Source organism: Ambystoma mexicanum, chromosome 1q, assembly GCF_040938575.1.
Source record: "Ambystoma mexicanum isolate Mex_15411 chromosome 1q, UKY_AmexF1_1, whole genome shotgun sequence".
NCBI lineage: Eukaryota > Metazoa > Chordata > Amphibia > Caudata > Ambystomatidae > Ambystoma > Ambystoma mexicanum.
This window is the reverse complement of record NC_090922.1, coordinates 1,184,653,460-1,184,671,602: the sequence shown is the minus strand read 5'-3', so window position 1 is coordinate 1,184,671,602 and position 18,143 is coordinate 1,184,653,460. Positions and strand designations below refer to the sequence as shown.

The following is an 18,143-nucleotide window of genomic DNA, read 5'->3' as shown; positions in this document are numbered from 1 at the left end:
CAACCTGGTCCCCCACAGGCTCTCCCCCATGGTGATACCCTGAGGCAGGCGTCTTCATCCTCCAGCTCATCCACCGTATCCTACTCCTCGTCCACTGCTCCCACTGCATTATCTTCCTTGGACCTCACCGTCCCGTAATCCAAGCTTCCTGCCTGCTGTCTTCCCTGTCCCCTATTCGCCTTCTCAATTTGTACATCTCTGATTGCTGTACTATCAATTCTTAACAAGATGTCTCCCGCTCTCCCTTTGTCATTCCCAACGGGCGCCCCCAGTGCCCGTCCCATCTATCCAACCATAACCTCCAACTCTTTCTCTGTCCACCTCAGCGCTTCTAACTCCTTTTGTGGCTTACAATCTAGAACCCTCTGTTCTGAGGAGGACGAGAAGGATGAGGATCATATACTGGCTGTGCTGCTTGTGTGATGGGGGTTCCTGAATCGCCGGGATGGTGGGCATGGTTGGAGTCTGGACACATGATGGAGGTGGTCTGCCCGCTATCTTTGCAGGGCCGGGGGGGGGGGCATAGTCTAAGTCTTCTACCATCTTCCATAATTCCTACACTTCCTTTCTATTCAACTTCTTCCCTTTGTATTTTGCTGCTAAAAACATATACACATGGCCTAGGACGTCCTTGTTTGTCTCCTGTTCTGGCCAGGTCCAGATGATATTTCATGATCTTCTCCTTATACAATGGGAGGGCTGTGCACATCTACTCCAGTGGGGACACCGGCTCCATTTTAGCTGCCCCCTGTCTGAGTGCTGTGTAATAGATTTCCCTACTCAAGTTCCGATCTAGCAGTAGCTTTTTAGTCCGGTTACACTGCCCCTTTCCTGTTTCCAATACCCTGCCCGTCTTACTCGTCTCACGCCCCACGTACACACCATCCACACCCTCATACCACTCCACTTCAATAGTTCTACACAACAAAACCGGATGCCTCCACAGTCTGCATTATCACAATAAAAACATCAAAATACTACGTTTCATTCTCACCCCCCCCTTTACATCGGGTGGAGAGATTGCAGGCCGACTCCTACATGCAGCCTCTACCCTTATTCCTCTTCTCCTTAGTTATACAGCGCTGTCTTCTTCCCCCCCCAATTTGGGAAGGATCTGTTAATCCTTTTATCCTCTGCTCTTTATAATAATAAAAGATAAGGCCAAAATACCAAGGGGATCTTCCTACTCTACAATCACCATTTCATCACTCTCCTCCACCAGTCACATCCCCCGTCCCACACCCCCATACCTGTGTTTTCTCCTGCAAAAGGTGCACTTGCAGCTACGTGATCTCCCGAATTCCTCTGTCACAGGGTCCCATCAACGGCCTGCACAATCCAGGAGCGACACCCCACTCCAAAGAGCAGACAGGAACTCGGGCAGCATGGCTCCTGTAAACCTCTCCAGTTTGTGCACAGGGGCCTGGTCGGTGCAGGTGGGCTCGGCCCCTCCGGCTGTGCAGGCAGGAATCCTCAGTCCCTGCGGGATGGTCTGGGATCACCTTGGGGTTCACCAAATTTGTAAATGCCATGTGCTGGACTTCTGGACCTTTTTCTTTAATCCTGAATGAGTGGAGCCATTTTCCACTCATTCCTTCTTATGGGCGCTGTCTGTTGGAATGCTATTCTTTGTATTTTAACTGTACTATGGACTAGTTTCCTTCATGGCTCTTAAAGGCATCTTTATTTTACTATTACAGCACACAGCTCCTTATGGGCAGTGTTGCTGGGGACCCTTAGGGCCCTTATTTGAGATTATTTTCTTTATCATAGTGTAACTACAGTTCTTTCCTAAAACTTTATAATCTGAGAGATTTAAACACACCACCTTATGTGGTGTGCCAAAGGGATACCTAGTTTCCCCCTTCTCTCTGCTCCTGTGACTTTTTAGTCACATAGACTAGTTATGGCTGGTGGATGTGTTCTACCAACTATTGTGTAATTTCTATACTGCAGGCTATGTCCATAGCCGCGGATGTGCACAATAGAGGCACCCAAGTACCAATTTGGGGCCTGCCTCCTTTTTTTCGCCATTACTAGCATGGTTGTTCTTTGTTCGCCCTTCTACCCTTCTGAGAGGTGGGGGCCTGTGTGAGTTTTTCTTTTTGCTGGAACCTCTGGGTGTCCCTGCCTAGGCTCCAGAGTATCTGGGCAGGCAGAAAGTGGGGGAGGAGTTTTCCATCCTCCTGCCCGTTGTCTGCCAGAGTGCCTAATCAGGACAACCAGACCCCCAGTGGGAGCTGGTTCTTTTCAAACGGCCAAATGCCTTTTTCTGTAAATTGCTGAGAGATTGCAGATGAGTGTGGGCTGGAACTGTATAAAAGGTGAAGCTCCTGAAGTTAAAAGCAAGTCGACCACTGGAGGCTGAAGTAACCGAAGATTACCAGAGACGCTGGTAGACCCTTTGCAACAGTGAAGTGACCACTGCTGTCCTGACCCTGTTTTCTGTGCGTCAGAGGAGCTTCGAAGAGGATGACTTTTCCTTTTTCCTTTGGCTGGTGGGAACAACCAGTCCCAAGACGAACTTTGATTTTATCCATTTCCCCCGTTCCTGTGAGTTTCCAGAGCTGCGTAACCCAATACAGGAGACCTGCTGCCCATTTCGAGTGCATCATCGTGGAAAGGCCAAATCTGTCCAAATCTTTGAGCCCTCAAGGACACTCCAGAGATCCGATCCAACTTGCCCAGACCTCATCAGAGTGCTGGACTGCAGGAGGCTAAGAAGATTGAACAGGCAAAACATGTCCGTTGTTGGTTCTGCAGAAAAGGAGCCAAAACTGCAGAGTAACCAGAGAAGTTGCTGAAAGTCATGCCAGAGATCCTCCCTCGAGACTGCTGCTGAGAGATCCTGTCCATTATCCTGCCTTTCGGCATCAGACCAAGGAATCCAGAGGTCAGCCCCAGAGCTGCGACGTCGCTGAACATCCACCGTGAACATTTTCTTCTAACCTAAGGTACTGTGGGGAAAAAGGTATTGTTCGCCTGATTCCAGAAAGTTGCTGCAGAGGATTGGAGTGCATGTAGAGGTGTCCAGGGCAACCCCCTTTTACCTCTGACTGAAGCCGCTGTTTGTGTCCCTTTAGAGTCCTTTAACAGGGTCTCCAGCCTTGGTTAAACCTTGTATCTTCCTTCCTAGAAACTGGAAAGCATCCACATGAACTTTTTATTTTTTCTGCTTTACAAGACTAAACTTTACGAACTGCCTTTTAGCTAGGGTTGCCTTTTGGACTTTAAAAGACTTGCTTTATCTCGCAACTGCATCTAGAACCTGAAGCTCTACTAGGATAATACTAACCAAATATTTCGCTAAAATCACTATCTTATGTGTATGCATACTACCCACAATTACTGTATTGTTTTGTGGGTGCGCGGTATTACCGATATAACTGTCAAATATCTGTAACAATTGTATGCGTTCAGCAACTACCAGCCCGCTCCCTCTTACTGCTTTCCCTTCCCTCCCGTCTCCCGACCCGCCCATGCCCGATCTCATTGGTCCTTAGGACCGTGTTGTGTTGATTCTAGCGACTTGGCTAGAAATCACAGGCTCCATTTCTAGCGGAGCACGGTGAGTGTTAGCCCCTTCCTGGTGTGCCTTTTTTCTGTTGATATTTAACAGGCCCCCAGGCCCTCTGAAAAGCCCCTCCCAGCGCGCTCCCACCCCGCACCCTCTTCCTGCTTTCAATTCCCTCCCACCTCCCGACCCGCCCATCCCCACTCTCATTGGTCCTCTTTGCCTTCATCACTGGTCTTTCCAGGGCAGCCCTCTGCCCGTACAGCCCATCGGCTAAGGGCCCCAAGGCCAAGGGCGGCTTCAACAGAGACGGCTCCAGGAAGTGTCAGCAGGTGTCAGCAGGTGTCTGCAGGGGAAGCCAGTGGCCAATCATCAACAATCATCTACAAATACCAGTAAGGTAGGATTGGCCTGGGTTAGGGGAGAGCTACAACGCTACCCTAGAATCCTAGCCACTTAGTAAACCAACGTTAAACAGTGGGATTATTCCACATTGCCCCTCTCCCTCCCACACCCTCAAGGAAGACAAATCAAACTGTGATACGGTACTCATCAGACCTGCTGAGCATGGACCACTCTCCCACTATACAGGTCTCAAATTTAGCAGGGGTTTTGTTTTCCAGGTTGCATTGTATGATATTCAGATTACATTGATGGGCCAACTACATATAACCCTTAACTACCTCTCCTACCCCTCTCTAGACAGCGACTGAACGAGTCGGCAACATCAGCCAGAATACCACCTACAGACAGAGCCCAAACTGGTAGCGGACAACCCTCCACACCCAGTACTACACCACAAGACAACCAGACCAAAGCATAACCAACTGGACATCCGCAAACAAATAAAGACTAAACAACTCTCAATATTATAATGCCATGCAAACAACCCATTCTGCGGGAAAGAAAAAGAGAAGAAAGAACAAACACTCCGGACAACAACAAAGAACCACAACTACAGAACACACCCCCACAGACAGGAACAACCGTCGAACCAACGCTGAGAGAAGAGACACATCCCTCTACTTAACTCCATACCTCGCTGACAACTGGTAACCAGAGCAAACCAACCCAACGCTAGAAGCAGCAACATCAAATAACTTAACACAAGTATGCAGAAGGATGAACAACACTAGAAACAACCAACACACAACCAATGCGATAACACCTTACATCACCAAAGCAAGAGGAACTTCCAATTGACAACTACAACCCCTGGAGGACGAACCCGATGAAAACAAAAACCCAAGACGGAACCTAGAAGAACTCTTCGAAGACACTTACACCCCGAAACCTACACCTCAACAAGAGATCGACCAGGAAGGAAACCTCTACACCAATCAGAAGACGACCTCAACAAGAAAATCCAATCCAAACCCCTACAATCTCCACTGCAATATAATAAATGCAAGATCCATGTCAAAACACTCCACAGAGATCTTCAACTTACTCGATGACAACGGCATGGACATCATGTTCCTCACAGAAATATGGCTGGATGACGACTACAAAATCACACTCCAAAGCTGCCTTCCAACCAACTTCAAATGCCTTCAAATAAACAGGAAAAACAAAAAAGGAGGAGGCATCGCATAGCATTCAAAGGGCACCTGAAAATAAAAACAGACAAACCGCTCAACTGCGAAACCATGGTAATACACCTAAAAGCGAGCCCAAAAACCGTCATCACATTCATCCCAGTGTACAGACCACCGACATACGATGCAACCTTCGTTGACAACTTCATAGAAGCCATCACCAACATAGCCATCAACCACTAACACCTTATCCTGGGGGACTTCCACATCTGATTTGAAGACAGTCATGCCAACTCCCGAAACTCACTGATTGAACAGCTCACTACCATGAAACTACGACAACTAGTCAAAGGGGCAACACGCTCGGCAGGACACACCCTCGACGCAATTTCCGCCAAGGAAAAACTCATCACCACGGCACCGCCGATACAAATACTGTGGAGCGACCATCTCATCATTCCATTCGTGATCACTCTGCCAACTCAAGTCTGCATCCAACCTCCTAAACTCACAACCACCACAAAAAGAAACTGGAAACATGTCAAAGAAAGCAACCTATTTGAACAACTGAAGTTAAACAAACCCTCAACTACAGAACTAGAGCTAGCTGACCTATACGGGAAATTGACAAGATCGCCGCAGAAAAACCATTCACCCTATGATAACAATGGCAAAATGGTTCACCCCACCATTAAGCACCATGAAAAAGGAAAACAAAAATATGGAACTGGAATGGAGGAAAGAATACAACCCAGACAAAAAAAAAAACACTGTTCCAGAAACACATCCGTGCATACAGGAAGGAAATTCAAAAGGCAAAGAGAAGGCATTATGATGACAGAATCACCAATGTCACCAACATACAAAAAGAAGTTTAACATCATTAAGGAGATGAGAAACCTACCAGGCTGCAACAACACCCCAAGCCCCTCAGAGAAACTATGCAACGACCTGGCAGACCACTTCAAGAAAAAAATCAATGACATCCGACAAACCATACAAAACAGACCAACCAGCCACAACATACAACCAAACGAACCTAACACAGAACCACAGCACAAACTCAAAAACTTTACTGAAATATCAGCAGAGTCATTCGCCTTGCTGGTAAAACGCAGCAAGAAAGCAGGATCACCCATGGATCCCTGTACCCCGGACCTCTACAAATCAATCCTTGCACAAGGAACGCCAGCAGAATATTACAGAAACCTTCTAAATCTATCACTAGCAACAGGAACTGTACCAAGGACCCTTCAAATCCGCGTATATCAAACCACTTCTGAAGAAAAGTGGAGACGTAGAAGACCTCCAACTACAGGCCGATTTAAAACATTCCCTACCCGGCAAAACTCCTGGAAACCTACGTATACAAACTAACCCAAGAACATGTAGAAAAACACCACCTGCTAGAGCAAGCTCAAGTCGGTTTCAGACCCGCAAGAGGAACAGAAACAGTACAACTATCCATCTGGGATGACCTAAAAACTAACGCAGACTCCAGCATATCAGCCCTTATTCTAGTCGACCTCTTTGCAGCCTTCGACACAGTTAGCCATGACACCCTAACCAAAAGATTAGAAGACATAGGCATAACAGACAGCCCTACTCTGGACTAAATCATTCCTAGCAGACAGAACAGAAACTGTATGGATTAAACCCTTCAAATCCACCCCACGAGTTAACAACTGTAGAGTGCCACAAGGATCCTCACTATCACCTCTGTACTTCAACATCTCCAGTTATCTGAATCTTCAAAAAATACAACATTACTTGCTACAACTACACAGATGATACTCAAATCTACAAAATCAAAACGCCCAAGCAGATCATTCAACCCTAATCGAGTGTCTAAAAGAAGTCTTCAACTGGATGAATGCCAACAACCTGAAAACCAACCCAGGAAAGACAGAAATCATGTCCAAAGACCGAAGACGAGGAAACCTCCATCCCGTGGCCAACGAAAATGGGATCTTCACCATCTAAGGTAGTAAAAAATCTGGGAGTCCTGATGGATAACACCCTTACCTTAGAACCACAAATAAATGCAACAGTCAAATGCTTTTTCCTCCTCCACACAGCAAGAAGAATCCTAACTTTCCTCTCCTTCACGCACAAACCACTCACTATCGTCGCCCTCATGTCAAGAATCGACTATGCAAACAGCCTCTACCTCAGAATACCAGAATACCTCTTGAAGAAACTACAACAGAATCAAAATACAGCAGCCAGACTACTCTTCAAACTATCCAGAAGAGACCACATCATTCCTGGCCTAAAACACTACATTGGCGCCCAGTAAAACATTACATCACCTTCAAAACAATGTGTATAACGCACAGGGCAATCAGTGGACGAGGAGCAGAATTCCTACAAAAGAAAATAACAATCTACAAGCCAACGAGACTACTCAGGTCAAGCAACGAAATCCGCCTGGAACTAAAACCATACCTTAAGGAAAAAACTTGGAGGCACCTCCTTCTACCACTTAGCTGCAAAAACCTGGAACAACATCCCAAAAGAAATAAAACGCCAATGATCACCTAAAATTCAGGCAATTACTAAAAACCTGGTTCTTCAACACCTCAGACTCAAACTGAAAACAGAAGGGAAAAAGGATGACTAAACTTAAGAGGATACTGACAACTCCCAGGACCGACTAAAACTCCCACAACACCTAGACAGGTGACGCCAAGTAAAATAAAACACAAGCTACACCCATAATGACAAATCAACAATTGCTGATGTTCTATTTGTTTATATCTTAGTTCATTTTAGATGTTTATAAAGGACTGTTTTAATTGATATGATATATGTAATTGACACCATCACTTATACTGAATGGAAAATGTCAAAAGTAATTAGTGTCTTACTTATTTGCAGTTATGGCTGGCTGTTTTCATCTGCATTGTAGTATTGTTCCTCTTACCATTTGGCGTCTTCAAATATGTCACAAATCCAATGAATATGCCAGTTCCCATATATTTCCCTGTATTTGATTTTAACTAACTACTGCATTCACTTTGACTTCATTTGAAGTGCTTTCTGTTGTTGTGTTTACGTTCTCATACTTTTAGTAGATAACCTTCTAAAAAATGATACTGCCACACTGATTTACGACAGGCCAAAATAGATTATATCTGAAATAATTGTATCCCTCCTTAAGAAATGAAATAGAAATCCACTAAAGGATGGAGTTGCTCCGAACAGAAAAATGCATTGCCTGAATTACTTCCTACTTCAATGACTGAAAAACTTTAATTACTTGCTGTTTTTTTTCTTAATTCTTCAGGACATACCGATGTTATTATGGGGTTGGTGTCTGTAAATCGTGATGATCTTCATGAAAGATTAAGGTTCCTACAGAATTGTAAGTGTTGAAATGTGTTCAATCGAAAAAAGAAATGTGATCTAAACATATATATATTAATAAATGCATCATGTACATTGCAATATAAACTAACAGCATTCTTTATTGCAAAAGTCTTCTTACGCAAAAAACATGATGGTCACATCTTGTCAACCTCTGAAGTTTGAACCAATGGTGGGAGTTTCCTCGTTCAGGAGATGTTTGAAAAATTGTACTAATGGATGTGTGCAAATAGATGCTGATGTACAAAAGACAGTGGGAGGAGACCTATCAATCGGAGGTTTAGGTTTCATGACTTAAGGGTGTGCCTCCTATATTGTAGAGCAGAAAACTGCCACCAGAGACTGTTATGGTTGGCAGATCACAACTGATGTACTCCTCCATATTCTGCATAGTGCCTGTACCCAAATCTCTGATGTCCAGCACTACCCTATGCAACCTTTGCTTTACAAATACCAACATTAAAAACATGCATGCAATTCTGAGCCTATGTCCTCTCGTATGCTGCTATTGACTGAAGTTCCATTGCTTTCTGATAGCCCAGCAGTTATCCTGATCTCAAGATGGTATCATATTCAATGTTTCTAAAAATTCTTCATAATTTATGGGAATCTTTTTGTAGTAGGGAATGTCTGAGTGTTCTGTGTGTTCTGAACTGGATTGTGTGGTTGGAGTATTGGAGTATTCTCACCATCTCTATCACAAAGGAGGAGCCGAACTGTTAAATACTCCACTACGACGCGGAGCGTCAGAGTGTCTGAGTGTTTGGTGGGAGGCGATTAGACAGCCGGGCTTGAAATTGCTGGGAATTAATTAATGGAGCTGTTTGCGGCGTCCCCGCCAAGTTCTTACCCCTCTTACATGAGCATGAATGCGGCGCATTCAAACTGAGCCAGGAGGCCTAACATCTAACGACTTGAACGTCTAAGTCTTAGTCCGAATAATGACAGATTTGACTAATCATGTGCCTTCTATTAACCACCTGCTGTGAGCGCCGCCTGGCGTTTGATTGTTTTATTATATTTCTATAGCACTCCAGACCCGGGAGTATAAGGGTGCTTAGTGCAAGTTACAAAAAGACAGTAGAGGTAATAGCAACCAATAATGATAGAAATGAGCCATATGCAATATGTACAATTTATAGCTGAGGACTAACTTGAAGGTTGACTTTTTGTCAGAAGCCACCCAATGGCAAGCTTCCTGAATGATTGGAAGGATTTGGACGCCTTAATATTCAGTGGCAAGGTGTTGGGAGGCGAGGACAGTGAAGCTCGAGCCTCCAGCTCTTTTAGAGGTAAATCTGGGTACTGTAAGACATAGGGTATTAGAAGATCTCGTAGTGCTAGGGGAAGATTTCAGAGTAAATTTGTTAGTAAGGTAGGGAGGGGCTAGCTGGTTGAGTGCTTTGTAGGTAAGGCAGAGGGTTTTTAGATCGATTTTATGTTGGATGGTGAGCCATTTACATGAGGTTCTAGTGGCAGAGATGTGCTCACGCCTGGGAATGTTTAGTGCTGCCTGTAGCGCATTATTTTGAAGGACTTGGAGTTTGCTAATTATCGCTTGATTGGCGCCTAGGTAAAGGCTATTACAGTAGTCTAACTTAGATTGTATAAGAGCTCTAGCTAGTGCGAGGAAACTGTTAGAGGAGAGAAATGGTCTACAAGCTCTAATTAGTTTACCTGTATAGGCAGTGGCTGAAGCGGTCGAGTTGACTTGTTTGGCGAGGTTGGTATAAGCATCGAGGTAAAAGCCAAGTGTTTTTACATTTTTGGCAACCGGGATAGTATTACCATCGATTATGATGTTGCAATAGTTGGGACTTAGTTTTTGTAAGTTGTTAGGTGGACCAACAATGAGAAGTTAAGTCTTCTCGTCATTCAGGCAGAGGCCATGTGTGGCCCTCCATGCCTGAATGACGGAGAAGATTTTATTGATCCTGGTTACATCAGTTTTGTAGTTGCCCGAGATAGTGAGGAGTATCTGGGTGTCATCCGCGTAGTTTGTGTAGGTGACACCCAGACGGTCCAGTTTATCAAAGAGGGGCTTTGTGAAAATATTGTATAAGGTCGGTGAGACACATGAACCTTGTGGGACACCGCAAGTAATGGGGATAGGGTCTGCTGCTACCAACGGAGAGAAGACTCTCATAGTTCTATTAGCCAGGAAGGACTGTATCCACGCGACAGCAGAGGGATACAGCGTGTTCTGCCCCTCAACTCAATCAGTGCCTAGTTTCCACAGTGCCCTCTTGGGTGCTGTACAAATAGACTTGACTAAGTTCTCGTGTAGTGTAGTCCCTTCCGAGAACGATACGTGCTTAATAATGGACTGCATAAAGTTGATATCAAAATTGGAAGACAAAAAAGAGGGGTAGACTGGGGTGGGGGCGGGTGAAATCCATCACAAAGCACAATCTGCACAAAGTTTACAAAGCACGATTGACTAACAACGTGCCCTTGGAAGCCTTAACACATAATATCATAACACTCATTCGGTTTCCGCACAACATGAGGAAACGATTAATAGTGCCACGATGCAAAATCATCTAAACAACCAAGGGAACATTAGGTTTGATTGGAACGGTCAGTACGAAACGGGCTGCCCAAAATTAAATGTAAAGTTACCATCACTTTGTGTTTTGGCGTTCCGCATAATAGACCAGGTGAACAAAGTGAATGCAAAGCAGGCGGTTGATATCCGCAAGGAAGTGAAGCAGGATGCAAGTAATAAGACCGGAACCGTGGCGGCCGTCATGTTAACTGGAAAACATACTCCATGCGCAGTTACCGTGGATGAGGTGTTTTTTACAACGATGGACCGTTATCATGACCTGATCACAGAATTTCAGCGACAAGGGGTCCCGCCAAACGAAAGGCGTAATTCACTGGTGGTAGCGGACAAACTAATTAAAGATCTGATAAAAATTAACACTATAGCTGGCTCCTCTTCAACTTTGGAACCCTTCAGAAACAGTCAGGTACCCAGATTGCCCCACATTTACAAGGACAAAGAAACAGGAGGAAATGCTCTCTTGGGGCCCCAGCAGTCTCGCCCACCACTTAAATGAAGAAGACCAGACTACAGTCTAAGCCTGAGAGCAGTAGTTTCATGCTCACAGAACACGAAAGTTTCTACTAGAGAAACACAGAGCCCTTGTGATAAGAGTCAGTCAAGAAGAAGTCTAATTAAGAACAATGAAAGACCACTGCAAAGGAGCTCCTCATCTGACATATCGAACTGCATTAACGAATCCTCTTCTGATTCATCAATAGTGGAAGAGACTTTCCTAAAGTTAGACTAACTCAAGGGGTGACTAGAAAAAATCCCCAAAGTTCCATGAATAAACCACCAGATTGCCTCGAAATGGTAGAGCAAGTAGTTAATGAACTAAGACCAAATATAATATCGGCTTAAACCATCACTGTTGCACCTTTGATGAAATTATATGAACATCTAAGCGAGAGCTGCAAAGATCAAAACACGCTTATCATGATGTTGACCTCGAAAATGATAAATAGGGAAATGCTCTCGCAAGAAATGCGACTTGAAGTGGCTAATGATTGCAGGAAAAATGATACCTCTGCTAATAAACTTAAGGATCATTTAAAATACAATTCTGAAGATAAACGACTCCTAGCGGAAGTCACCAAAATCATCCTAAAAAGACAACTAAATCATGATCGCAACCGCTATACAACTAATGAACAAACACAAATTAAGACTTGCGGAAACGAGTGCCGACCTATGGTTGCTGAAAATCACTATGCAGTCCCTGGAAAAAAGAAATGAGAAGGCAGGAGCGCCTGAGACATCTGATTTATTACTATCGTCTAATAAGGTTCAACCTAGGATAATCATTGGGGGGGGGGGGGGAGTCCTAATAACGATCCATCGAATGAACTTGAAGATGTAAATCATAACTGTGCAATCAGGGCAGGCTGAAGTCAAGATCCTTGAAGATGAGAGGAATCCTGCGCAGCCCTCTACTTCCACTAATGCAGCGGGCATAGCAAAAATCCGGACTGTGATAGTAAAGGAGGATGGAGTGATAGTGACAGAAAAAGATGACGCATACGCTATCTTTGACAAAATAAAATGAGGAGCAGTGCCAAGGAGTGGGGAGGAGAGAAATCTGCCCTACAAACGGTTGAAGAAAATGAAAAATATGTCTAACAGAAAAAACATGAACTCGAAGAATTCCTGCAAGTTTTTACGGAATATAAAATCCCTAAATGTGACTATACAAACTGATCTTGTCAAAAATAGTGTTAGATCTGATGTTGAAGTAAAGACCGCTGCTCTAGAAGAAACATTAAAAACTATTACGGACCACTTTGTAAGGAAGTGTCCTCGGAAAACTCAAAAAATGAGGAAGATCGAGTCATTGAAGAACTAGCAAATCTCTCAACGTATGACATAGAGAGTGACAATTTAGAAGATGAAGTAGAGGACTAACGAGGAGCGAATGAAATCTGACCAATGAAATAAGTGATCAACCTAAAAACTATAGCCATGGACTAGAGTTTGGATGAATGTGCACGAACACAATAACACCAAAGAAAGATAATCAAGTGTGTAACCACAAAGAACTGGAAAGAATGCCGAATCTGAATGCATTTTTGACACTTGATGAAAGAAGAGAGCTAATTACTACAAAAGCCACCAAAACAGCTAATCATCAGAGAGGCGTACAATAGTCTGCGGACAAACAAAGGATCGCAATGAATCGGTGAAGTCAAACTTACAACAGGTACTCCAGACAGTGAGGATTGGCGTGAAGACCGGAGATTGCCCACTATAAATTCAAGTCAATTAGCAAAAAAGAGGAAACCATAACTTAAAACTACTGTATGTTAGAAATAATTTATCAATCAGATGATGGCCTAATCCTAAACAGGTAAAATGTTCTCCAGGTATTTAACCATATTCCACAATTGAGATCACTATCGACAAATGATATTAGGACAGTAGAATTTGTCAATGAGAGAACGACCGTCTTCTTACATATTTATTGGAGAGCCATAAGAGACATCATTATATCCAAGCATGCAGATTACCTCTTGTCAAAAATGTTGTCAAACAGAAACTGTCAGAATAACGCTCCTCGGAGCTTGCTAAATGACAATATAATGTCTAAATCATTGATGACCAATAGACCAAAAATCCAGATACGGAATGAAGATAATCCGCATGGGAGCTCTGATGATGTCAGCTAACCAGAAAATCCAATGATAGATATGAAAAAAATAATTAAGATCACATTTGTGTGCAAAGAGAGAAACAGGGAAACTTCTGATTTGGAGGGCAAGGGCGTGAATGCTCAACATGGCCAAGAAAACTGGAGTTGGATTGCAGGCAATTTAAATACAAGGAACAGTTAATGCCAACAAATTAATGAAGGAAAGCATTTACAGATGGGATCTTGGACTACAAGAGGCTTCGTCCATTTATTTAACAATTCAGAAGCCATAGAGGCGCTCGACATCACATGCCTACAAGAAACTTGGCTTGTAGCACCACCATCGGCTGAAGGCTTTGAGATTGCCGTGAATCCTGCTATTAAGCAGCCGATGGGCCGACCAATGGCCGGACTAATAACGATGGTCAAATTACAACAAGGTTTACGTATAGTAAATGCAATCAACCATTCACCATATATACAACAAGTGAACATCGATATTGTCATGATCTCTGCTTCCAAAAGGTCAGGGTTTTCCCAACTCCCTTGGAAGCAGATCCATAACCCAGGTTCCGAGTGCCAACCAGTCCCAATTGGGACGTTTTGGACCCAGTCCTGGCGCCAGTGGCACCAGGCTCATAAATATGCCCAGTACCAGCGCTGGAAGCGCCGGGCTCATAATGCTTGGGTGGACTTACCTGCAGCAGACCATGCTGCTTACTTGCCTGCCAGTTGAGCCTCTGATCCTCTTCTGTTTGGAACTACTTTTCCTGTTGGGTGGGGCAGGAGCCACTCCCTAGATTCAGAACACTGGAACTCTTCTGGAAAGCAGGAACTCTTTTCTTACCTAGGCGTGGCTGTGGAAGGAGACACCTAAGCACTACAGGAGGCTATTTAAACCACACCCGATGGATGAATCTTGCTTTGCGTTATTCTGCATCCTCTGCAGCAGAACGCTCATCGTGTCTTCTGCATCTGATCCTGGGCCTAAGGAAAAAGGCTTACCATCCTGAATCCAGTCTTCAGCAACACCTATAAAGACAAGAAAGAACAGGTTAGCATTACGGTCTTCAGTGACAGCTCTTCACTTACCTGGCCCATCGGCTGTCACCAACGCCTCGCGCTGCATTCCGGCATCTGAAAGACAAAAGCTTACCAACTCTTCGCACGCTCCGGAGGCCTTCGGCGCTGCATCCCGCATCTGAAAGACAAAACAAGGTGCGTTTATAGACATTGGGGAACTTTAATACTCACGTGCCATTACTCCTTTCCACATCTAACCCAGTGGGTATTCCGGCACCCTGCAGCCGCTCCGAACTTGTACCTGCAAAATAAAAAGACAGAGCGCATCGTGAAGCAGGCAACAAGCGCTTACTTACGTGCTTCCAGGCGCTTCTATTCATCACACGGGCTCCATCTTCAACTCACTTCAGCCCGTCATCCGCCATCGCCGGAACCCTGCAAAACAAGAAACATCATTACTAAAGACTTTAAAGACATTAGAATTACTCGAAACTTCCTGTTCGTGCAGTAAACGACGGACAGCAGTCCTCTGAAGTCAGGAGGCCTGCTCCCCTTATCCAGTGAAGAAACTGGTTACAGCACCCTGCCCCGAGGCAGATGGAGAGCACGACGTTCACTTACCTAAGGTGAGAGCGTTAACCTTTGGGGTTCTACAGGAGAAGAGAAAGGGAAGAAGAGAGACATTCAATAACCCAGTTCCTTAATCCCATATTTTCTATCTGCAGACTTCTTACCCTTCGAGGCAGACATACAGTGCACAGAGGTCCAGCCCAAAGAGCCAGCCGTGTGTTACACATCACCTTTGAAGATACGGTATACGCCCAGTCAAGACCGGCGCCCCTATGGGAATCAGGTGAGCGTTACAGATATGCAAGGAAAAAACTTGGATGAAAAGCAGAAAATTAACCTAATCAACCTTTATTGGCAGCATAAATCAACTAATGAGTGGGAATTCCTGGATCAAATAGATGTGATTGACTCAATTTTGACCAATGGAGGTCACGCAAAAATTATTTTATGTGGAGACCTAAATGTGGAATTCGTTACGTTGCCCACTATCAAGAGCAAATTAAATCCAAAGTCGTCTAAACATCAGAAGTAAATTAAAGCGGCCTGGGAAGAAGAGATGGGCAATCGTAGAATGGTATTAGTGAATGAAAACGTCGGAGGCGACATACCCCCAAAACCAACCTGGGGAAGAGACAAGTCCAACTCAATCCTAGACTACTTCTACGTTACAGAAAATTTGATGGGAGGGAGGGGATATTCAAAAACTAAATTTTGTACCTATGCCCCATAGTGACCATAAGTTGGTCAAAATAGATCTGTATTTCTTAAATTCGCCCTGTGAAGACAAATGGAATCAAGCTATTAACATAATGCCAGGGAGAAACGGATTGAGAATGGATGGAGACCAAATTATAACACTTGCTAGGTTGTTATCTAGACCCATACAAAGTGAAACAACTGATCGAATTGAATACCCAGCCCTACTCCAGTTATATTTTCAAACTAAAACTGGAAGTAAGGTGACTTACTTTAAGAATAAACATATCTATGATGCAGTTATTGTAGCCAAAAAACAGAAACTCAGAAAAACGATCAGAAGGTTGAAGAACGATCCTGGCCGTGACTTAAAATTGGTTACGATCTCATAAAAGCTCCATGCTCCAGAGAGATTCTGAAGAAATGCTTAAGAACTTGAAATTGAAGAACCCCGGGACTTTCTAGGATATGATTAACAATATTGAATCGACTCAACAAGCCGTTAAAAACAATCTGGTGTCTGAAGCCCAATGGATAGAACATTATACAACGCTGTTTAAAAGGAGAATGTATTCTGTGCACGAAAACTTTGAACCATCAGGCCGATGGGAATTGAGTTTTGATAAGGTTGCAATCTTGGAAAACATCCTCAAACTCAGCTCTTCTAGAGCTCCTGGCCCTGATGGGTTGACAAACCTAATTCTCAAGAAGCATCAAGAAGTTTGGGCCGAGTTCTGTACCAACCTGTTCAGTAACATCGTGGAGGAAAAAAGGCTTCCGACCTCATGGAAAAGTGCTATAATCGTGCCTGTATTTAAAAAAAAAGGAGTACGATCAGATCCGAAAAATTACAGGCCGACTTAGTTGCTGAAAAGGCTGACTGACAAAGTGGATAAAACAAAGCAATGCTTTTGATACGCGCCAAACAGGATTCGTTAGTGGCATTGGTTGTGGGCTATATCTTTTTTTAATTATCTTATTAAAAATTGAGGCTATTAGTAAAGGAACTGAAATGTATCTAGCCTTTGTTGATTTTCACGCCTTTGATAGCATCGATTGCGTGCTGTTATGAACCAAAATGGAGCAGCTGAAATGTCCTTCGAGCTTGCTCTCTGCTATTAAAGAACTCTACTCGAACACAGAAATAAAAGTGAGGTTAGAGCAGAAGGGTACCCTGTCTCTGGCAATAAGAACTTCAAGAGGTGTTAAACAGGGTTGCCCCTTGGGAGCAGCCCTCTTTAATCTGTTAATTTTGGATGTTGGTATAGCAATGGATGAAGTACGCACCTTTGCCCAAAGATTAACGAAAATAGATTAGGCAACATGCTCTATGCCGATGATATTGTTTTATTGGATATTACGCCGCTAGACAATACAATACAATGCAATACACACAAAAAATGGCTTGACGATCAACCCAGCAAAAAAGGAGTTATTAGTGCTAAAAAATTTTACAGGTACAAAAATCGACTGGGACAAGATTTAAGTGGTCAATTGGTAACGATCCAATAAAACTCACAATGGAAGCACAATATCTGGGAGTTCTAATAAATTCACATTTAAATGATGACCCAATGGTGCGGAAAATCCAGCGCAAATGCAAATTTTGACTGCGCATGGAATAGCAATAAACAAAGTGTGGGAACTTTACCTTGAAACCTGTATTGGAGTTTTACAAATCTAAGGTGATACCATCGCTGATATTTGGTGGAGAAGCAATGTTATTCATTATGGGCTTGGTGTGAAAACACATACTGGACTACAATCCTACAGATCCCAACTAGTACCCCCACTGCCTGCCTCAGATTCTACTTGGTGTAACCTCAATAAACTCAAAGGTTATGTGGCACATGCTTTCAGTACATAGAAAAGCGTGTGGAGCGGATGATCTCCATCAATACCAAATACTGAGCTCAACGTCACAAACATACTCTGATGAATCAATTCTGAGTAAATGGAAACAAACATGTGAAACTATCCTCACTCAATTGCAGGTTGACAAGTTAACTCTCATACAAAAACCCGAACGCTGTCAAAAGAAATTGTGGAATCAAGATTGGTGTGAAAAGCTAGAGCAGATGGCACAGCATAGATGCATAGCCGAATCTGCTTCTGACTCGAGAGCTATGAACACATTACCTGAGTATCTAAACATCTTTCCATGTGGTAAAAAGGGGAAGACTTTCATGAAGTTTCGATTAAACTGGTTTCAAACAAAAATGGTTTGGAATCTGAGAAGCAACGAAAGCAATGCAG

The 18,143-nt window shown here is 43.7% G+C and overlaps 1 protein-coding gene across 1 annotated transcript in view; it reads left to right on the top strand.

Moving 5' to 3' along the window:
* The window catches only part of CTH (cystathionine gamma-lyase), a 272,518-nt gene that overhangs the window by 119,588 nt on the left and 134,787 nt on the right, over positions 1-18,143 (top strand). The window contains exon 7 of the mRNA XM_069641917.1: positions 8,342-8,419. Within this exon, the coding sequence (XP_069498018.1) occupies positions 8,342-8,419 (78 nt within the window). The remainder of the gene's footprint in view (positions 1-8,341; positions 8,420-18,143) is intronic.